Below are 23,188 nucleotides of genomic sequence, written 5' to 3'. Positions count from 1 at the left end.
AAGCTCCTCTAGAGTTACGCGACTTTTTCCATTTAACCCCAGCTTGCTCTGCTAAAGATCCCATGTGAAAATGGGGAAGACTCTGCTTGTATACCTACTTTAAAGAGCTAAGGCCGATTGCGCTACAACTGAGGAAGAAAATCTTTACAAGCCAAGATCTCAAATAACAGACACTGTGGCTCTTTAATCAGAAGAATAGCGGTCTTCGTGGTCAAAAAGATATCGAAGATGTTTGTAAAACATAAAAACTAAATGTTTTAGCGACTAAGTTGAGATGATTTTGAACCGGATATCTGGGCCTGATGGACATGTTCCTGTCCAAGACCCATTCGGTATGATCGAAACAAATTACCGGGCATCGAAACCGGATCAAGTAAGCAACTATAAAACGGACATAAGTAACTGATACTTATGCATTCCGACAGCTAAAATGGCAAAACTACCACGACAAGAAAGGCATAAACATTCAGACTGGCCACGCACATAATCAGATTAAAATCGCGCTATTCGATTGACAGGTCGAACGGTCTTGTCTGGTGAACACGAACAGTATTAAGACTTGCCAATACTGGTATTTCTAATGAAATTATTATGTTGACAGTCGCTCGCTCTTTTACTCACTTTAATCCAGTTTAACACAGTTGAGTTCTTCATTGGAAAATCTTTAAAAACACACTTCCTTGCGCTTGTATTTTTTTCTTTGCTCTGTTGTTTTTTCAGTTTTCCTGTTGTTTAATCTGTAAGGGTATGAAAGCAGCCGATTAGCAACAGCATGAATCGAAAAGAGTTATTTGTACTCCGGCCTTTAAATAAATGCGATTACATGCATCCAAAATTATTAGCGTGCAAATGATATTCATAGCGGATTGCTGGTTACCTTATTTATGGCCATTGCCACGTTTGTTCTTAGCAGCATGCGAAAAATCATTGACATCTCACTATGCTGAATTTTAAATGGTCTTGCTCAGATGAAATTTATGGTGTTAGGTAAATGGATAAATAACATGCCCACGAGTTTGCCTGTGATCATTTGCTTGATATTCAAATTAAATACAACATGGAGGAATTGAGTTAAAAACAATGAGGGCGATACATTTGGGAAAACCTCGTAAAATTACCTAGGAAAATTGCCAATGCTTCAACCACCATTAATTGTGTGAGAGAGTTGAGTGTTTTTGCTAGTGATGAGCACGGAAAAACCATGCAAGTCCTGGACTTGCACTTTTTGCAAGCTGCACTCTCGTTCATTACTAGTTTTCGCATTTAATTCGTTTGAGAATTTTGAGAAAAACTCTTTAAATGCACTTCAGCAGCTGAAAAGAACAAAGTCCGATTCTGTTTGGGTTGACTTTTAATTAATAATCTTATCATGAGAGCATGATGTTGCCCCTCGAAATTAATAACGTGTTGTGTTACCTTCTGCGCTTCTTCGTTCGTTTAGATTTCGATCTTCCATATGTAAATTGGGCATAAACTTTTGGGACACTCGTAATCGAAGTAATAAATGACTTAAAGATAGACGTTAACTATTAAAACATCGAAATCGGTGCCTGGTTTCTCTGTCGTCCACCAATTCGTAAATTGAATTACACGTTTGCGATTTGGTGTTGACGCTTTTATTGCTCGCTAACAATTAACGCCGTTTTTTTACTTCAAGTGTTAGGAACTGATGCATTTGGTCGGCCTGCTTGTAGCCCGGATTTGAACCCCATAGATTACTGTCACTAACAAGTAATGAATAAAACAATAGCATAAAGCCCCAATAAGTTGAAGATTTTATTCGCAAAAAAATGTTTCTGTTGTTTCTACGCTACTGCCGGGACCTTTACATGATATATTGATGCTGTGGTGGGTATGAGCAAAAGAGCGCTCGAAGACGCGATACCTACCACCCATCATCTTCAGATCGTTATATTCGCATTATGGCGGGCCGCAATTGTTTTGATGTCTCAATTATCGACGTTGAACCGTCTGCGGGCCAATCGCCGGCCAGCAAAAATGAAAACCGCATGAAATTGACCACTCGGAATGCGACAACAATTTTAAATTCGCATCGGCCAAGAGAAGAAAGTTATGACGATATCAAGCGATGATCAAGCGCTTAGTAAACTGCTCAATAAAATAGGCGTTACAAGGACAAATTTTGGAACTGGTTAAATTCTGATTACTAGATTCTGATTATTAGATATTTAAACTTTTGACATTGAGATCCAAAGAACCTTTATGTTGTCCAACAAATTTTCCGTTTTTTCATTTGTCACCCTGTAGAAGATTTATCTGAGGCACCTACTTTTAACTGAAACACTGACTGACATAAAACGAATTGAAGCTCAATAACTCAGTTCCAAAGTTACGAAAAATTTGGCTGTGAACCGTTCATTTTGTTGAAGAGTTAAGTTGAAGATTTAAACAGTTTTTCTGTTATTAGTTGGATGTTTTTTTAATGCAAAAAAAGACATTTTTATATCGTTTCAAGTGAAGAATAGTGAAGACTTTTGACTAAAATCGGTTTTTATTTTGAAACGTTTGAAAGATGTTTTGCGCAATTTTCAATCGCACTTGCTCCTTAAATCGCTGATATTAAAGAGGCGCAACTTAAGTTATACCAATAAATATGCAGATAAGCAGCCGGCATTCCTGCGAGATATCTGGTAGGAATCAAGATGACTATCAGGTCTCCTCAACAACGGGCTGGGAGGAATTGGAAAAAATTTTGTGACATAGAATGGAAGTTTCCATATCTTCGAATGGGCTTACAATGTCGTAAATGACAAAGTCGAGAGCGTTTTGAAGAAAATTATGCTTGCGGCCTTTGGCCCCTTGAGTAACGCATGCCGCACATTGGTCGTGTTCCTACCCAAGAATCGAACATTGTTCTGGCCTTTAGGTATGCTTGCGGTGCGATTTTTTTCGGTTAGGCTCAGTTAAGCTCCAAGTACGTATAATAAAGCTTGTTAGAGACGTTATTAATGTACACAAACGGGCTTAGTATCCAGGATTTTTCACATTTTTCAAGCCCTATTGTTTACGGAGTCGAACGCTTGTCTCGCATCGTGGCTATGGACGTTTCCAACATACGAGACCGGCTTGTCGGCTTTGGCATTTTTGCGTTTTCATCCATTTAATCGTTAAATTATATATAGAGAATCAACTGGAAGGAACAACAACCGAACAATTCTACTTGATTTGGCAATTTGTGATTTTTTAGCGCTCTGTCTCCTATGATGGCAGCTCGATTAAGTCAGTATATTCCCTAATTAGGAAGCCCCAATGCGTTCGAGCAAGAACCAATTTAAAACTACCTGATGAGTATTAGCAATTTATATGCTAAATACCCCCATTATTTATTATGAATCGGTATTAGTCAAGAGTGCAAACTGCAGTAGGGTCCAACCTCTCCTTTGTAACGTTTATGCACAAGGGCAACATTGGCGTAACGATTTTTTCTATGTAGATGCACTCACGCAAAGGATGGTTAATTTGCAATGTTCTATGCGACAAATGAGCTCAAAAAAGTTGGGCCTGAATTTGGTCAGTTTTCCCGTTTTACGGCTTTTGTCGAATAGATTTTTTTGGAATAGAAGTTTGGGAAACTACGAGTGAAATATTCGGTACATTTATTGTATTCATTGTCCACATTTATTATCCAGCATTTCTTGCAAATTTTTGGGTAGTTCTGCAGATGTAGCACTTTTTGCCACCCAATAGTCATTGCACGCATTAGATCATTTGATTCTATTGCTCTGCTGGCTTGTTCAACGTGTATTTGCCTTAAATAGATCTTCAATTCCAGGGCTTCAGATGAATGTTCTTCTGCTTCATAGAATTTTAGTCCATTCAGCCAGTTTTGGTGCACGTTCTAAGGTGACTGATTTCCATTTTGGCTTGTCATTACTGAACTATTTTTTCACTTTATTCACTATTGATAAATAGTGATTTTTTCTTGAAAAACGTGGTTGTGAAATTTTGACTTTTGATCGAAAATTTCTCAAGGAAGTGGAAAATGCAATGAGCTCATTGAAAAACACGCTAGCAGCTTCTGATCCGATGAATATTCATGTTGACCAGAAAACTATCCTCCTTTTAAGCCTTTTAAACGAACCTGACTCAAACCTCTTCCAACCTCCCAGTTAACATCCTAATAACTTCCTCAATAAATTAGTAAATAACCTCCAATGGACTGGGGTCTCAAACTGCAATTAAACAAAGAATTTATCTTCTATTAGGAGCCAAGAAAAATCACAGCCAGTTCTCTCCCGTTTGCTTGCAATGTTCTAAGAGCTGAATCAGAAGATCGGCCAGGTTGCACGCCTTTTGCTAATTCAGATAATTATAAATAATTGGAACGTATAGTTAAGGCTTCGAACCGGAGGCAGGCAAATAAAAGGAAACTGCAACTAAATGCTGGAGTCAATTTTCATATTTACCATGCAATGGATTGTACATTCTATATCCGTTTGAATGATTTATTCTGCAAATTAATTTAGCAATCGCATCAGCGGAATGCTGTTCCTGTCTGGGTAAAGGGAATGAAATTGCGCGAGCTCAGTTCCTTGATTCGTATGACATTTTTCACTTCGCCACTGAGTTTTTCAGGTATTCAATCGATTCTTATCGATTTATTGAAGATCTTGGCCGCCAAAACATTAAACCGCACAAGCTTATTATCGGTACTTTCATTTTGCTTCGGATAATTTATAAGGCTTTTTGGCTTAATCAGGCGGCAGTATCGCCGATTTTTACGTGTTACCGTTATCGTTACCTACGTTGATAGGTATCACTTGCGGTAAACTGCTGAACAAGATTCGATTTCTAATCAGCTCTCAAGCGCAGCACTTTTTCCAACTGCTCAGAAGAAGGTTTAACTGTTCAACGTGCGCAGCAAGAAATGCTGGCACTAATATGGAATATATATAGATAAAAGGAAGCAGTGCCTATACTCGCTCCCAAACTGTTTGGCAGTGACCTAATAATGGTCGTTCTTTTTCTATTACTTGTCCATCAAGCGAGAGGGATTCATGTCACATTGTTACAATCCGCGGAAGTAAAAATCATGCGAACCGATCTCGGGCAAGAGTAACTTTCCATAAGGCGTTTTGAGCAGATTCAGATTCTGAGTTTTTCGAAGATAAAATGCGTCTGTTTTCAATCGTCGACTAATTAAACGATCAACTCCACGCAAAACTAAGTAAATATGAATCGTACACAAAAAAAATCCCACCGAACTCTATTGTTTAGCCATCACGATCGTTTATCATACGGGCAATCTTATTCTGCCTTCGACGATGGACCACACAGGATCGACCCCGTTGAGAACTTGGTGTAAACCGACCTTGGAGCACAGGAAGAAGAAGCAGAAGAATGAAGATCTCGAGCTGTGAACTCCTATTCTGGTTCGTGTTTACACGAATCAGAAAAAGGCGTTTGTTATCTAGATGGAACACGAGATTTATTTATATGTGATTTATTATAATAGAGTGCCGGGGAAATTATGGAACGGCAGGTATAATTAACTTAATATATTGTATACTACTATGCGAGTAGATCGATTTGCATGTGAAGCAAATGAAGTCAAACTGATGGTTTTTCATGGAATGGATTTGATGAATTAAAAGTGAGAGTGGATAACGTCCGCTTGGCTTGCGCTATATATTTTGGCTGCACGCTGTATATTTGGAAAATTTGACTTTCTTAAAATGCCCGAGTTTAGTCGTAATGGTCCTTAGCTGTGTTCGGTTGGATTCAAACATCCGGCTCGAAGGACCATATTGAATAAATTTGCGCATTTTGATGTATTTTACTGCAATCCACCGTTAGTTGATCAGTCTTCATCATCGTCACAGTCTTTGATTGGTTGTGTTGCGAAAAATGAAAAAATACGGGGATTTATGAAGAAACAGCAGATTAGCATGACCGCAATAGTTTGGGATTTTTGACGATAAAGTTGGAAATGTTTTATCGAATCCGCCAACGGAAGATCATCCGTCAAGACGGACCGCCGTGGCCGAAAGGCCACCTCCAGAGTGGGCAACCTGTTGGTGACGTCACGCGGTGTGCCGGCCGCCGCGAAGAACAAATGAAGAATAAGTTAGCCGGAAGACGTTGGTGAGGTGAGTTCGCGCTGGTACCAACTTTGGGCGTCGCGACGCTTTACGTAACATCTGGATGCCGGCAACAAGTGCGACTGGTCTGGTTTCTTCGGTCAAATTTTCAAGCATGTGCCGAAGCAACTAAAAAAAAAGATAAAGGGAACTGAACAGTGTTTGGATAGTTAAGGGTGCGAAGGTTCTAATGTGATAGATTTTGGTGATTTACTTCGTTAACTATGGATGGATCAGTACAATCCTGAGTGATTTTCATCTAGAATGGATGAGGTAAGATTGATAATGCGTTGCTGTGCAAGTCATGCGATTAAGTGGCCGGTTTTGCATATCACCATTTCTAGAGAAGCATTTCAAGTAAATTGAATGACCGGTTCCGCCCCTGCTTCAAGTAAAGCGATCCGTCAATTATACAATTTATTAAAAACGCTTTTGCTATTAAATGTGGTTATAGGCTGCGGATAATTATAAGCTTTCATTGATGTTGAAATTATCGTTTTTTCCCCGTGCCGATAAAGGCTTTTATGCGTGGTATGTGTGGCGATGCTGTGAGATTAAGGCTTGTTCGACAACAATGGTTTATTGATGAGGAAATTGGGAAGAACTGTTCTTCAAGTAATTACATTTTAGCTATTTCTTAAGTGGTTACTGGCTGTGTTTGGGAATGTTGTGGGCCGCTTATATTATGTATTAATATTTATTTGAATTTATTGTAGAACACTAGAGTGGGGAAATTTGCATAATTTACGTGCTGTTCAACTGGTCAACATCCGACTTTTGGCGGTTATTTGTTATTTGTGTGTTGAGTAGCCAAAAACCAAATTGTAATGAGCTTGTTGCCTTCTAGGCAGTTTCTTAAAGTTTTTTTTTTCACTCGCCTTACTTGAATTGTTATTTCGTCCCCTCTTGTTCCCCAAAATGAATTCTCTAGGCTTTATTTAAGGCGTTAGGATTTTTTGCTGTCATTGCTTGAAACTGGTGAGTTTCTCGGGCTTTTAGGCCGTCGTAATAATTTCCTCCTGACGTTTCGCATGCACGAGTGGCTTGCATCTTCAGAGTGGTKCTGCKYWRMGCARCACCACTCTGAAGATGCAAGCCACTCGTGCATGCGAAACGTCAGGAGGAAATTATTACGACGGCATAAAAGCCCGAGAAACTCACCAGTTTCAAGTTGAAAGCTTCAGGTTTTCCCATTAATAAGAAAAATGATACGGATACTATTTTATTCTAGAATGTCTAAGAGTCTAAGAAAGTTTATTTAAAAGACTCATCGAAATGCCTTAACTGTTATCAAAACACTTATTGAATGAAATTTTCACATGGTGGCTACTAAAGTACCATTTGGCCAGTAGAACGCGATGACCAAAACGTTCGGACAAGCTTTCAGCAGGAAAATAGTCGTGTAATTAATAGCGATCCGAACTTAAGCAGCTTAAGTACGTAAATAAAATAAGTGCATTAGCTGAATGGCGTCTACCTGTAGCGGCCACAGTGTACAATTAAAAGAACATCATGCTCGTACATATACAAATACGTACATAGGTAGACTTGTGTGTAATTACTCTTCAGCTGCATATGAAGATACGAATAAATATTACTTTTGAAATTATGCGTGGGAAGGTGGTGCTCTTCTTCCTCGGTACATCTTCTTTCCTAACTATTCTATTGCTTGTCATTATAAATATGGGTTTGGAATTTATGGCCGGTACCGTTAGTCTAATCTTCATCAATCCTGTGGGTTTACTTAATATGATTTAATGCGTTTTAATGCCGATTAAATAGTCAATATTTAATTGTCTGGCCCAAATACCTGGCTTTGAATAAAATCGTCAAACGAAGAAAGCCCGAGAAGATTTCAGCGATCGATAAAACGGTCTTCTGTCTTTTTTAACACGTCTTCAATGCGATTTAATGCCGTTTAAGTCATATTATCAACACTATCCGCGATTATTATTCTGATAGGAATACGTGTTTCTCAGGAATACCCGCCAACCTTTTCTTTTTCTTGCACTTAGAACCAGGTCACCTGGTTTACTGGCGATGGTTATAACTGCTTTTCACACTAGATTTTTTATTGTCTTTTTCGTTTATTTGCGATTTTCTGGACGAAACTGTTTTCTCAATAAACCGCTCAACTGTAATCGAATACATAAATCAAGCAGACGCGGAATGTGCGTGTCAATTAGCCTTATTGATCTTTAATGCTCTTTTTAAACAACATTCATTGATTTTCCGTGGAAAAAAATGGGTTACTCAGACTTCCATTGTCTCACAAATATGTTTTTAAGTAGCACATGTACTTAATTTTGAAATTAATGGATCAGTCAACGAGAAGCAGTTCTTGAATGTGATTTATTTTCTGTTTAATCGTCCGTTTATTTCCCTAATTTACTTGCTATCTGTTGAATTTGTTAGCTGAAAACACTATAAGGCCCCAATTGGATGAATTTTTTGGGCTTGAGGTAATTTATTAACAAACGTTACAAAACAGTAGTGATGGACAGTAAAAATTGCAATAAAACGCTTTTGATCCTTTAGTTGTTGCATGGTTTTCCGCATTAGAACCATTATCAACGTTTCGCCTATTTATATAGGGACGAAGGGCGAAACAAGGGAAAATATGCATTCACACACAATAAATTGATCAAAAGTTTGCCTGATCGCTAATTAAATCCGAGGAAACTTTGTAAGAAAATAAAAAAATACTGCGTAGAAGAACAAGGCCCGATTGCCTTATTAAAGGGATTTTTCGATTTCCACATGCAAAACACTTTATTAATCTGCCTTATTCGGGGTCGTCTTTTTGTATGCAAATTTCACCGCTAGTTCTTAAATATCTGTTATGCAACTTCAGCGACGGCACAATAGATCCTGCCGAGGTTTATATCGCATTAAATAAGGTAATGTGCCTGTAATAATCTTACCAATTATCTAAGAGAATAAGGAAATACCACGATGTCTTGGTCTTCGATATAATTAATGTCCGTTTATGCGTCTTTGAAAAATGCCAAAGTAGCCCAGAAAAAATCGTATTCTATGCCACATTTGGGCATGAGTTAATAGCAGGCGTAATTAAGCGTAGCTGCTGCATTTTGGGTGTTTTTGGACACTCATACTGACTGGTAGCCGGAAAATGCTGCGTTAAAAGCTCAGTTAATTCCGATCGGGTTCGTTCAATCTTCCACGTCCAACCGAGCATATTTCGGCAGTATTGTATTTCTAATTAAGCGCCCTTGATTGATAACACTCGAAGAAATCAATTTCAAATTCCTTTCGTTACAATAGTGGATTTTTTCCCCGCTCCATCTGCTCAATACGGTGTGTTTGATGTTTAAATTAGCAATGAATCAGTAACATTTTTCAGTCGGGAACGGAACTCGTAGGATAATTAATTTTATTTATTATCTATCGACATGTTTGATTTATCGATACGAGTCTATGTAATCATTTAATATTTACTTGATTGGCAGATTGATGTAATTATTCGGCTTTTGTACAGCCACCTGATGTTACGTTTTCCTTGGCCAAGTTTGCAGGATTTTTGAAAATTTATGCCAGAAAACTTCCAAACAAAAGTAGCATTACAGGGCAAATTTTCAAATTAGTAATGAAATTCATACAATTAGTATCGTTGTAATGTAACGAGATAATCTAAAGGCATAAACCCTGACTGGCAAGAAATCTAAATTTCAAATGGTAGAAACAAATCGTATACATTTTGCCCGTATAATTAATAGCAAGCCAATTTATAGAAACTTAGTAATGAATATATCAACGTCCCGGTGAAACAAAGGCCATTTAAATTACAAATTTTCACCATGGTGCCAGGAAACCGACATATCTTTGGTTTCAAACCAACTAAATCAGCTCGCTTAAATGATTTTTATAAAGTCATCAGCTTGGATAGAATTGATGATGTTTCTTGTACGTGGTTCAAGTACTTAGTAATATTTACACCACATTGTTCCGCAGGATTAAATGAGATCTTTAAGCTGATAGAGCGGGCTACTTACAAAAAGGTGTGTGTGAACAAACGCCAACAATGTTAATTCGGTTGTGGAATGCACGGAAGTTGTTTTTGGTTAAAGGAGCGAGTTTGGTTCAGCTAAAAATGACAATTTTGAATTGTCACATTCAGAAGAGGAAAAATGTTAAAAAAACGGAAGAAATATGCAAAAACAGGCGATTGGATAGTGAAAGAAGAGGCTAACTAAATTCGAGGAACTAAAGAATTAATTGCAAGTGATCTTGGTCTTACAAAAAAGTATTAAATCTGTTCTCGGAGCCCTTAAATATGATAAGAAAGCTGAACCGTTAAAAGTGGAAAACATGAAATTTGGAACCGAAGGTTTGAACAACAATATTTATTAAGTTTTACCTTGAAATTGTAGCACAATTTAGCAAGAAACATGTTTTTGTCCTTGATCATCTGTCTTATTAATTATTTTCATATACAAAGTCTTCAAACGCTCACTATTAAGCTACAGGATGGAAACTTTTTACATTATTACACTTTCTATAATTGAATGATGCTTGAAGTTTCCTCTACAAGCTTGAATGGCAAAAAATGAAAGCTACTAAAACTACAAAATTAGTTCCACATAAACCAGAATGATACTCAAAAAGTGTGCATAAGTCCACCATTGATTGCTTCATTTGTGCCTCGAAATAAAGTGAGAATTTCTTATGAAAAACTAATTTCACGATGACTGGCCGAATGGCACGGTTAAATTTATTTGGAAGCTTTCGAGAGCACTGAGCAAGTAAGTTATTTAAAATAGCTTTGTCTCTTTAGAAGGCAGGTAAATTGCTTGGAGTGGAAAGCTTTAAGGTATTTAAAGCGGCAAAAAATTGGAAATTCTTTATAAAGTGGACATTTTTTGGACTTGGGACTAGTTCGCTGCTTAAGCAAGTCGAAGGATAATCGAAAATTGATCTTGTTGCTTAGACGAGCTGCCGCCACCGGTTTTACACTTGAATTCTCAATTTGATGGGATTTAGGTTTTTGTGTTGCAAAGGTTCCAGTTACGTCTGGTCTGGGTTCTTTTAATAACATTTTTATGGACGAATTCTAATGGTTTTGTATGTTGCAATTTGATGTACCTAAACTGTAAACTTTGAGTTTTGACTGGGTGAATCGGGGGACTCACAGATTATTCAAAAAACATGAATTTCCAGTAGCCAAAGTCACATAAAATCAGCCATAAAACCGCACTCAAACATCAGTTTAAAACCGTGTAATCTCGCTATGTTAATATGGCCGATTAAGGAAATTTTACATTAAAACAGCCCGTTCGTAAGGCAGTTTCCTATAGTGTTTTCTTAGTTACCATAAAACCGAATTCGATGAATTATACTAGATATTCGGGCAATGGATAGGCGTGAAGAAGTTCTCACGTTATTTTGTTGACGCGCTAAACATTCTATATCCGAGAAAACATTAATGTCAGCATTTAAAGATTAGTTTTGTTGAGATTGAGGCCTAAATGTCTCTAGACAGGAGAAGTTTTTTACAGATTTATTTGCATTGAACAATTGAATTAAGATGGCTTTTTATGTATATAGAAGCACGCACTAAAACAATTTTTTTCGTACGTTTAATGGCTTTAAATCACAGGCAAAAAAACATTTATGGGACCAGAACGATGTCCCACGTCTGAAACAAAGGTGTAGCCTTCGACTACAAATTTAGCCATAAAACCGGGATTCGACCAACACTAAATTTTCACCGAATTTATGAGACGTCTCTTCAACCGCAGACCGTACCTTAATTATGTAAAATACAGACAGGGATATAGAAAATAACTTAATCAGATAACGAGCCGTATATTTAGACTCATCGTAAATTTGAGGGACAAATTAAAACATCAAAACGGCCCGTCTTTGGTGTGGCACTAGAGGCGATAAAAATTAATACTTTGGCAATAGTTTCTTAATTGGCTTAGTTTGTCCTACTGCTTTAAATGGGACAATAAATCCTCCAGGTTGGACACATACAATCTGTGTTTTTGGGGATATTAGGACGGCGCCAATATAAATTTGGTCCCGACGTTTCGCTGCCACGCATGGGTAACTTCTTCAGGCGCGTTTCAGATACGGGCGATCGTACGTTAATTTCAATCAGTTGGGCTGATCGGTTGTCTCACTCGCACACTTTTAATTTGATGAGCGATGCACAATGAACTGCGATTGTTGTGTTCCAGCTTGATACCTTGACGGCTTAAAATGTTTCAGATTCAATGGGTTTTTGCTTCTTGCATTATTGAGTTTTCTTCAGTTGCAAATAATTTAGTAATTTAGTATAAGTTGTGCCGTTAAATGCTTGGCTTTGGGACTGTGGAATGAAAAGTTGTGGTGCAAATAACTAAAGTAAACGGTTGCTTTAAACCCAATGGAGAAGAGATTTAACGACAGGTGAAATACAACTTATTGCGTACCTTTCTAGTTCAACGGAAAGTCATTAGGCCTGGTCGATAGCTGGTTAATTTACAGTTTAATGTATGCATGCTCCTATTTTATAACACCCATTTAAATCCAGCCATAAATTATATCACTGTTTTATGTCATCATTACTGTAGTGGCCGAGGCATCCTGATGAATCTACCGGTCAAAGCCATAAAATATCAGCTACCAGCCATCGTCAGCAACCGGCCTGATAAAACCCGGGAAATTTGCCTAAAAAACGAATATAAATGTCTGAAAAGCCGGCATAAACATTCGAATTATCGGCAAGTGAAAACAATATTTACGAGTTAAAAATCGTGAACCGAAAATAGAAAATAATTATCCAAGAATGGTGGATAATAAACGGGCTATTAGTAGTTTATGTTCGCTGTAGATAAATAAAACATAAGTGTCCATTCTGCCTGATGACATTAAAAGGAATGTCTTCGTTTAGAAACGTCGAGTTTTTACAAAGTGGAGGGCAAATTTATGGGCCGATAGCGTGCGATGGCCGATTATTTAATGTAAATTTACATGTAAAACGGCGGTTATTTTCGAAAAAGACCGTTCTTAAACGGTTCTAAGTGGTCGGAACACTCGACGGGGGGACAATTTTACACTCGAAACTCTATTCAAATGCAAATGCTATCGGTTTCATTCAAAGTAATCTGTGATGAACACTCGAGATTTTTTTGCTATGCACTTTAGTTCAAAGTTTGATTGTTGGTTTGTTTGTTATTTGTTGCGCATTGGTCTCGGCTAAGCAAAAGTCAGCCTGAAAAAAAACTATCTAAGGCTGCAAGATCATGACCAGTCTCACACATCACTACAATCCAAAGCTGACAAATCCTGTTTTATTCTTTAACACACCGAAGCGCCCTCATTATGTCCAATTCCATCAACAATGAATTAAAAGAAAAACATGCAGTTCCTGCCATTTATCAATTTAAGTTTGCAAATAAAAGGCCCCAAGAACGCCGCCGGTGCGGCGCATTTGTATCCTTTCAATTATTTCGCCATTATTATTATTAATCGCGTTTTCTAGTCGGTCGCTTCAAATTCTGCACTGCAACTGGTAAACTTTTGCGAACAACCAAACAATCGCAAATTGACGAAAAATCCGCAGCGAACAACGGGTCAATTAAAAAGTGATGCGGCGTTAAAACTGAAGAGTGAACCAGCAATGTCCAGCCGCCGCATATCGAAGAAGCGCTCTTCATTGGCTTGATTTTACCACGGCCTCACGATGATGATGTTGATGAAGACATCTTCGTCGGCTGGCAGCTCAAGGCCATCTTCTAGTTGCGGCCAAGTTTACTAAAATAATAGGTTTCGTTCTTCATCTTCTGACCGCTATCTTAATGAGGGGCCGGCGATTTTTATATACAATTGGCCAGATTTCGGGTAATTTGAGTCCGCCAAAGCCCACTCCCTTCGTGCTTGATTTTGACTTGACTTGGCTTTATGAACTTATTTTTGAAATGTGTTTTTAAATACTAAATTTGATTGGTTAGTTTCTTAGATGCAGCGTGTTATTGTCTTTTCGGTTGATCTACCACAAAAGAGCGATTAGACATTATCCAAAATATTCAAATGTCTTCTAGTCAAAAACCGTTCTCACTTCCTCCATCAGTTCTGAATGACGCTGATCCTAAACCTTGTGTGTTTTTGAGCTCCACGTATCTGGAAGGGTTGAAAAACTGGCAAACTTTAGATGTGTTTGAAATACGGTTTATTTGATACTCCAATAAAAAAATGGTCTGTTGTAACCTGCGGAGAATAAGTCGAGATATGATCCACAATAGAGCCACGCAAGCCATACAACAGGTAGGTATCACCCACAAGGTTCCAAGAATGTCGCCCGACCAGCGAAATACACCATAAAATTTAACTTATGACAGCATACGGCGCTTGCCTCGAAGAGACCAAGGTAGCAAATCATCATACAATAAGAAACGCGGGCATAAGTGAAGTTTTAACAGATCATTGATATGCTACACCCCATTGTATTCAGCTTGGAGGTTTCGGTGTCAATTTACATGGAATGGGCGATGGTAAATTGGGTCTTACCTGTTCCATATTTACCGCCCTTGATTGGAATACGCGTTCGGAACCTGATTCTTTCAGAATGGGAGTGAACGGGATCGATTTTGGAAGCCCTTTAAAGCGGCAATGCAACTTTTCCCAGTTGTCCTCAAAGTTACGTAAAATTCTGGAAATATTTTCCAAAGTTCCTCAAAACGAAGCTTTAGCCATAAAAAAGTGTCCGAAGAAAGGGTCAAAAATAAATTGGGCGTTTTCTTCCTCAAGGTGCGTTTGAAATACAGTCTAGCAGATTTAGAGAGCCAAAGTTCCTCCATCGAACTATGCTTAAGAGCAACTTGCGAGCAAAGTGTTTCAAGTCAAAAAACGCAACTTTCCAGCGAAGCTCCACCCAAATGCATGGTAAATTTAATTTTCAACTATTAATTTTTGCAAATTAATTTATTTAGAAACTTTCAAATCGTTTAGAAAATGACGGAAATTATTGAAAAATTGTTCGGAACTTCTTCGAAATCATGATTCCAGCATTTTCAGCTGAAACTACTCCAAAACGCAATTTTCAAACCTTCACAATTCATGAAAACAAAGTGTTTAATAGTCAAAGGACGAATTTGCCAAATCCAAAATCCATGAAACTTGCCTAACATTAATTTGAAATACATTGCAAGAAGAACCAAGTTTCTTTCGTCAAATTTTCCGAAGTAAAGCGTTTTAAAGCAAAAAAAATTAAAGAAAATTTCCATATTTCACCGAAGTGCAAGGGAAATAAAATTTCAGGATATTTCGAGTTATTCATCGATAAAGACTAATTTTTCGTTTGTTGCCTTGCTTTCAAAACGAATTTATTAAGAAACTAACACACCGTGGAAACGCAAACCGAGTTTCACGTAAAATTACTGAGAAATTGTCCAAACTGGCTTTAAAATCAAGCTTACAAAATTTGGAGTCAAAGAATTTATTGCCCAAATATATCTAGTTTTAACTGCATTTAAAGTTAATCTTTTTTGGTTTATTAAGGCAGATTTTCACCATCAAAATACGCTTCGAAAGAAAAATCGAAGCTTCCGAAGCACAGTGTTTTAAAGCAAAAAATGCAGTTTTCGAACCAAATATCTAAGAAAATTGTCAATCTCTCACCCAAGTGCAAGGACAATAAAAATTCAGGACCTTTCGAGCCAAGTTCCTTCTGATGAACGCCTAACAGAGTCACAAAGATTTCGCATTTCGCCTTTTATTTTTCGCAAAACGACAAAGTTTTGCTCAAAATTTCCTAAAATTGCTGTTATTCCGGAATTTATACAGCCACCCTCAAATTCCCCAGAAGCTTTTCTGTTATTGCCAAAAGGTGTAATTTTGTGCTAAAATCGAAAAAATGCTCAGCTGAGAATGCCCACAAAAATTCATCACTAAATACTAAGAATGCGTTTAACTGTCTATTGTGAAAACGAATTTATTTAGAGACTAACAAACCGTGTGAACGCAAACCCACAAAGTTTCACCCAAAATTACTGAAAAATCATCAGTCAAAGAATCTAAGTAAATTTCCCAAATAATTTTTTTTAAATGCATTCCAAGTTGATCTTTTTCGGTTCATAAAGCTAAAAACTTCTACTTTCATCCAAGATCAAGTAAAAAGAAAATTTAGGATATTTCGAGCCTAGTTTCTTTTAGTGAGCGCTTAACACAGCCATGAAAGCCGCAAACATTTCGAATTTCGGTTGTTCTTTTTTAGCGAAACGACGAAGTTTAGCTCAAAATTGACTAAAGTGGCCGAACATTTTTCTAAAGCTCTTTCGAAATGAAGCTACCAGCACTGCAATAAAACGTAAATTTTCGAACAGAAAATCTCCTACTTTCAACCAAGTGCAAGGAAAAAGAAACTTTCTTGATAATTCGGTCCAAAATCCTTTACTTATACTTTGGAATGAAAAATTAAAGTAAAAAAAATATATAAAATCCATTAGTTATCGGTTTAATTGTAAATTTTATCACATCATGCATCATCCAGATAAGGCGCAACCAGTATAGACATACAAAGACGGTGCGCGAAAGATAAAAACGATTGGAGGCGCGACAATAGATCGTGATTATGCGTTATCATTGTTTCTTCTGAAAAAAGATATATCTATTGTCTGTATGGATAAATATTACCTGATTCTTCATCGTAGTTTGCTACCAAGCCAACTACCATGCCATACCTTTTGTTTTCTCATGGTCGAACGGTTGTCCTGCAAGAGATTTTGAAGATTAAATTTTTTTCGGTTGGCTTGGGTGTCTGATATATTACTTAGACGATGATCTAACAGATAACCGACATTATTATATTCGATAAAATTGAGTGGCTTAATTTGGTTAATCAGGGCCACACAGAGCTTACACCGTCGGTCTAGTAGCAGCAGCAGTTTGTAAAATACCACTTATTTCATAATAAATATATCTCGTACATGGATCTTCACATATATTAATTCTTCTTCAGCAACTGCAATGGGTTCGCTTTAAAAACTTGTCCAACATCACGCACAAGAGAATTTTAAAAGGTCCGAAGAGGCCACTTTTTGGCAGGCATTCTCATTGCCTTTTTTGTTTTGGTATGTTATTTAGTGGCGTTTTTGTTTATTCGTCATTTTCCGTTAAAGATGACGGTCGAAATTCTTCGGAAGGTAATGATGGTGACAAAAACGTCAGTTTGTTTTCGACCGTAGCCGGAATTATCATTTGACAAATTCCGTTCAGCAGCGGAATTTTAATTATAATTGCTTATATTAAATTACTTTTCAAATATTGATCGTTCTTAGTTCGGTCTCTTATACTTCAAATTTCACGTATTTTGAAGCAAAGAAACCGAAATTTTACTGTAAGTTTTACTCAGCAAAGGTTTATACAGCGATTATTTCTACTTATACTCAATTTGGAAATTTTGAACAGATTGCACAAAATCGGAATTTTTGCATATCTTTATGAAATTAGGCACTGTTCTAGACCTGTTGATTTTGAACAGTGTGTGAAAGTTTCAGATCGTTTGTAGTTTTACAACTGGAGTTATAATTTTTTAAGGAGCCGCCCTTGTTTAAAATTGCTCTTTTCCATACTTTGAGTTCATCAGCTTCCCAAAAATCAGAAATGTTTTGTATGTTAGTGAAATTTAGAGCGCTTGTTAACTGGTTCGTTATAAATAAGGCGTAAAAGTTTCCGCTTGTTTCGAGCATTCGAACCAGAATTATATTTTTTTTAAGCAGCCGCGCTGTTTGGCATCATTTTTTTGCATACGTCGGGATTATCAGTTTCCCAAAAATCAGAACTTTTCTTTATTTCAGTGAAATTAGGCACAGTTACATACTTGTGTGGTATTTACATTGCGTGAAAATTTCAGCATCTTTTCAGCAGACTTTTCGGACTCAAAGTATGATTTTTTTAAGTAGCCGCGCTTATTGGAACGTTCTGTTTGGCAGTCTTTAGGTTCATGATTGTATACAGCGTGCGAAAGCCGATCAGATCGTCTAAAGTTTCCAAAAGAAGAATTATGATTTTTTTTAAGTAGCGGTGCTTGATGAAACTGTTCTTCTGCATACTTTGGGTTCATCAGTTTCTCAAAAATCAGAGCATCTTAGAAAAATCCCTCACAGTTGTAGATTTATTCATTAGGTACAGGGTGAGAAAGTTTCAGGTTGTTTGCAGCCTTGAAACTGGAATTGCGATGGTTTTTTAATAGCGCCACTTGTTAGAAATTGCTGTTTTGGAAAGTTTTGGTCCAGCATCTTATCAAAAATCCCAATTTGTGTGCATCTTAATAAAATTAATCGCAATTGAAGACTTGCTTCTTTTATTCCAGCGCTGAACATTTCAGATTGTTTGGTTTGCAAAGAATTACGATTTTTTTAACTAGCTGCGCTTGTGAGAAATTGCTCTTTTGCATAATTACTTTAGCTTTAGTAAAGTTTTAGTAACCGCGCTGTCACGATTTTTGTGCATCTTAGTGAAATTCCGCATGCAGATTTAGTCGATATGTATAATCTGTGAAAGTTATCTTCAACTTGATGATAAAACCAATTTACAAACTCAATAGGTGTTTGGCTTCAAATACAGTTACCAAACTATGCAGGCATAATAAATGATGAAAAGGTAAGTTATTCGGCAGCAATTAGGGCAAGTGAGTGAATTGATTATCGGCTGGAAGTCGGTAGTAAAAGCCCATCTAAAACCCGCATCCGACAACGTTGAAATTAAATACATTTGTATTCGGAGAATAAAACGCATCACTGATCATCAGTAAAATGCATAGTGGCTATCTGATCGATCGTATCGACATATCTATTTTGAATAAGTTAGAAATGGCGAGTACAGCTGGCTTCAGTCGCTTGGATAATACTCGATATTGCAAGCTGAAGCTGCCAATTTCAGTTCAATGTCTATTATAGTTGAGTTACTTTATGATTTAACGGTGCCTCAACATATCCATTTTTTTCACTTCCGGAGACTCTCTATGAAAGATTTGCTTAAATAGTTGCATGAAACATTGCAGTCCAGGAATAAAAAAACATCTAAACTGTTAGACGCAGTTAATTGAATTCGCTCTCATATTAAGGAAGTTGAATTCGATCGATGCCCAATGACTGATTAAATTGCGCTCGTGTAGTGTTTACGGAATAACGGAAACAATAATCACCTGCCCATTATAAATGCAATCGTAACGTGAAATGAATAGACTGACATTGTTAAAGTATAACAGTTAGACAATAAAGGCAAGTTTTGCGAGACAACGCGGAAGAATATCTTGAGGTCGGCACTTCCCAGGCCACTGGCTAACTGAATAAGATGGAAATTAAGCGCGATTTTTACATTTTATGCGGCAGATTTCAAACGAGTTTGAAACGCAGCAGTTTTCAAATTAGACCTTTTTGGACCTAAAACCTCAAGGTGGGCAAAAGGAATCCAACTTAAAATAGGAACTTGGCTAGATCAACCACTACTTTTTCGAATCTAGAATCAAGTTATTGTAAAGATCAGAACGAAATCACATGAGCCATAACGAAGAGGCAATTTGAGCGCGAGCTACTCGACTGAGTGTAAATAGCGATGCCAATCTTTTAATGCTATTTGAGCTCACAATTATTGCTCTAGAGGTGTTGCTTCAAAATCTAATAACCTGGAACTTCTGATTCGCAATAGAGTCACTTCCTTAACGAGTTTTGTAATTCGAATCTAATTTGTTTCTTTGGTACCATTAAAGCGCTCGTGTTTTTCATCTTATCGTATCGGCTGAATGCTGAAAAACTGCTGGCAACAATTCAGGCCATTTGTCTTTGTGTGCTAATCAATCACTCCAAACTCGAATTATAACTAGTTTTGCCCAGCTTCACTGATCGGGAATGTTGCAAAAACAGCAGCAGAGCCACGCGCCCATGTAGTCGAATTGGGCGAAGAATAATCTGAAATCCACGACATTAATTTGTCTGCATGTTGCATGGATTTAGCCCTTAGTTCAACACACCCGCTTTAAGGCTATGTAATCAAATAACTATCGATCAAACAACCTGCATAGCTAATGAAAAGTGTCAGAATCAAATGTATCCATCAATCGGGCTTTATTCAGTTTTAATTGCGTGAAAAAATCGTGCGATATGTCGAGTGAAGATATAGCGACAGCGAATGAGGGAACGGAAGAAATAGCTGATCAACTTGGAGACGCTGTTGAAAGCGAACGAAATGAGTTACAAGTGGAAGAAGTAGCGGTTGAAGACAATGCAGCTGAGAACGTGGTTGCTGAAGACCACAATGAAGCAGATGAGGTGGGTCTATGGCGTAAAAAAAAGAAAAATTTCCAGCGAAAATTTTTCAGATAAGAGAGGTGCCCGAAGTTTTCGAAAATCCCGATGCAGATCCGGACATTTCTGAGTCAAATGATGCAAATGGTGAAGCATCTTCCAGCCACCAGGAGGAAGAGGAACCAGATTTAGACATCAAGTCTCTTCCTGGTGAGCCAGAAAGTGCAGACGTATATCTGGGTGATGAAGACGACGACTTCGACGCTCACCCGTTAAACGAGTTAACCGATCAGCAAGTGATCGACCTGGTGCAGGAGGTGGAGACTGAAAACCGGCACTTGTACCTGGAAAACAATCTGTTCCAGTCGTTTTTGAGGGAGAATGATCCGTCACTGCTAGAGGGCTTTGAGGAGATGATGAATTTTGTGCTAGGCAGAACCGGCGGTTCGTACATGTCAACTAGTACAAGTGGAGAGCGACGCTCCAGCTACTTCGATAAGCGTTACAAATTAGATTCGTACACCAGCATAACTTCCATAGCTGAAGGCAAAGGTCCAAAGATCAATCTGGCGCAGAAGACTGAAATGGTGATGAGGGCGATGGAAGAAAGCCAGGCGAGTCTGGAGACATTCCTCAAAAGGTGTCACATCACCAAAAGAAACCTGAAAGCCGAGCTGGAAGAATTCAGCATTAGAGAAGCCGAATTTAAGGAGGCCAGTGAAATTTTCGAGTACAGCGTGGTCACGCAAGGAGTCGACAAGTTAACCCAGCGCATTCCTGCTGAGAAGTTCATCAGGTACATGGAGGAGTGGCTCAAGAGCGCTCAGCTGCAAATCGAGAAGCTGCGGCTCAGGATCGCCACCTTGAAGGTGCAGTACAAGAAAGTGTCTCAGCAGCTGATCCAGCGGCAGGAGCTCGGCGAGAATGTGCATGCAGTCGACTTTGACCAGCTGGAGATTGAAAACAAGCACTTCATTGAACGAATCGAGCAGAAGAACATTCATCTGGTGGAACTGAAGAAAATGAACGGCGGCGCCAATTTGATTCTCAGCACGCACAAGAAGTACCTGCAAAAGCAGCAGGAGGACTGCAACAACTTGAAAGCCGAAATCGATGAGAAAAACTGCCAGATTGAAGCCACCGACAAAGAGTGCAGTGCCGCCGAACTGGAACTGCAAGCGGAAATTGAGAAATTTGAAAACTGCAAGAAACTGAAGAATCAGTACACTGTTCCTGATGTGATGGAATATGTGCGCTTGAAGGGAAAACTGCACGAGCTGAAAAAGAACATCAAAATCTGGATCCGGAGACGTAAAATTCAGGACATTGCTTTGAACACGTGTCTAAGGGAAATGAAAAATCTGACCGGAAGAACTGCTGTTGATCCCACTTGGTTCGACGATGTGCAATCGATAAGTGAATCTAATTCTGAAGATGTTTTACTTTAAAGGACTGTTTTACTGTATTGGATTGGAAATTTATTACATTATTATACAAGCAATGACCAAAAATGTGACTCCTTTGTCGGGTAGCAGATTTTTATTTTCGGGTTGCAATGAGGACATTTTCTGACAGTGTGTAGGATTTTTACAGTTTCATCAAAGCTCTGAAGGTGGATTTGGCCGAATTTTTCTAAAATCTACTAAATTGATGATTTTTTGGAACTTGGCACAACTTGAAAATTTACGCTTAAAAAAAGTAAACTCCAAAGGACATGCAACCTTTACTGCATGTATATAATCTCTAATACTACGATTTGCACTAATTTCACTGAAATCTCCATTAGGCGGGATAATTTTTAAGGTTTAAAATTTTTTAAGAAGGCAAGTTCATCAAATTACAGTTGCGACAAGAACGTTCACTTCCCTCAAAAAATTATAACTTTGAAAATTGTGCAGCAAGCGACTTGTAAGATTTTCTTAGTTAAAGACTGAAAAGAAGTGACTAAAAAGTTGCTAAAGTTGAAGTTTGCAAAATAAGAATTGCCGACAAATTCGTGCAGCTGCAAAACTCCAAACGGATCTCGATTCGTTTTTATATTTTCAAACTATAGGTAGGAACCAAAGCTTCAATTAGTGCGATTTTCAGTGAAATCGATGGGACTGTGAATTTTTTAGAGGCTTCTAAACCTGAATTTTGCAAAAAATAAATATGTGACAAGAATATTCACTTTCGCATTTGGCAAGTCGAGGCAATTTGGAGTCGAAGTTATAATTTAACTAACATTTAAAAAAACGCCGATTTCTGAAAACCTCGCAAGCCTTAACTTTGCAAATATCGAATATCCGGTAAGAACAAGAACTGAAATCGGAAAACTTCCAAAGCTTTGAAATTTTTACCGGATGTTTCCTGCAACCGAAGCCACAATCGCAAAGAAATCCACAAATGTGCGGATTTTTTCAGCCTTGAGAAAGGCAGGATTTTTTTGTAAAAAGGCCCCAGAAAGGATTTATGGCAGTTGGCATAAATACGCAAATTCTCTGCAGCAAAATGACGATTTCGCTGAAAACACAACACAAATACGGCGCAATTCGTATGCAAAATGCAAAAATCGCTTCGGCTTTGCCTGTCAATCAGCGGCCAGGAAGATCATGCAGGTCTTGGGCATTTCATTTATTATTATGTCCGTTTTGTTGACATAAACACGCAACATCGGCTACGGACGTCCATATTATCTCTTCGCATTGATATTTGTTTCCCTGCGTCTACCATAAATTCAAGAAATTCCCATATATTATGCATTGGGGGCCGAGTTGCTGAAAGTCAAGCTAAATACACATTTTTGAAATTAATTGATTAAATAAGCTTGACTACAAGGGCGGATCTAGGGGGGGTCAT

The 23,188-nt window shown here is 37.9% G+C and overlaps 2 protein-coding genes across 3 annotated transcripts in view; both read left to right on the top strand.

The window, feature by feature from the left end:
• The first annotated feature begins 6,059 nt into the window (after positions 1-6,059).
• The window catches only part of LOC109544831, a 24,490-nt gene continuing 7,361 nt past the window's right edge, over positions 6,060-23,188 (top strand). Inside the window, exon 1 of one of the 2 annotated variants that reach the window (XM_019915191.2) lies at positions 6,060-6,374. In XM_019915191.2, coding sequence (XP_019770750.1) covers positions 6,366-6,374 — 9 coding nt within the window. In that variant the 5' untranslated portion in view covers positions 6,060-6,365. The remainder of the gene's footprint in view (positions 6,375-23,188) is intronic. The other variant, XM_019915192.2, reaches the window with a different exon arrangement.
• On the top strand, positions 20,100-21,851 carry LOC109544829 (coiled-coil domain-containing protein 113). Its single transcript, XM_019915190.2, has 2 exons — positions 20,100-20,374; positions 20,425-21,851. Exons 1-2 carry the CDS (start codon positions 20,207-20,209, stop codon positions 21,796-21,798), a joined length of 1,542 nt encoding a protein of 513 aa, XP_019770749.1. The 5' UTR covers positions 20,100-20,206; the 3' UTR covers positions 21,799-21,851.

Source organism: Dendroctonus ponderosae, unplaced genomic scaffold (assembly GCF_020466585.1).
Source record: "Dendroctonus ponderosae isolate FM_Combo_2020 unplaced genomic scaffold, Dpon_F_20191213v2 Dpon_F_20191213_8, whole genome shotgun sequence".
In the NCBI taxonomy this organism is placed as follows: Eukaryota; Metazoa; Arthropoda; class Insecta; order Coleoptera; family Curculionidae; genus Dendroctonus; species Dendroctonus ponderosae.
This window is presented reverse-complemented; position numbering and strand designations above follow the sequence as displayed.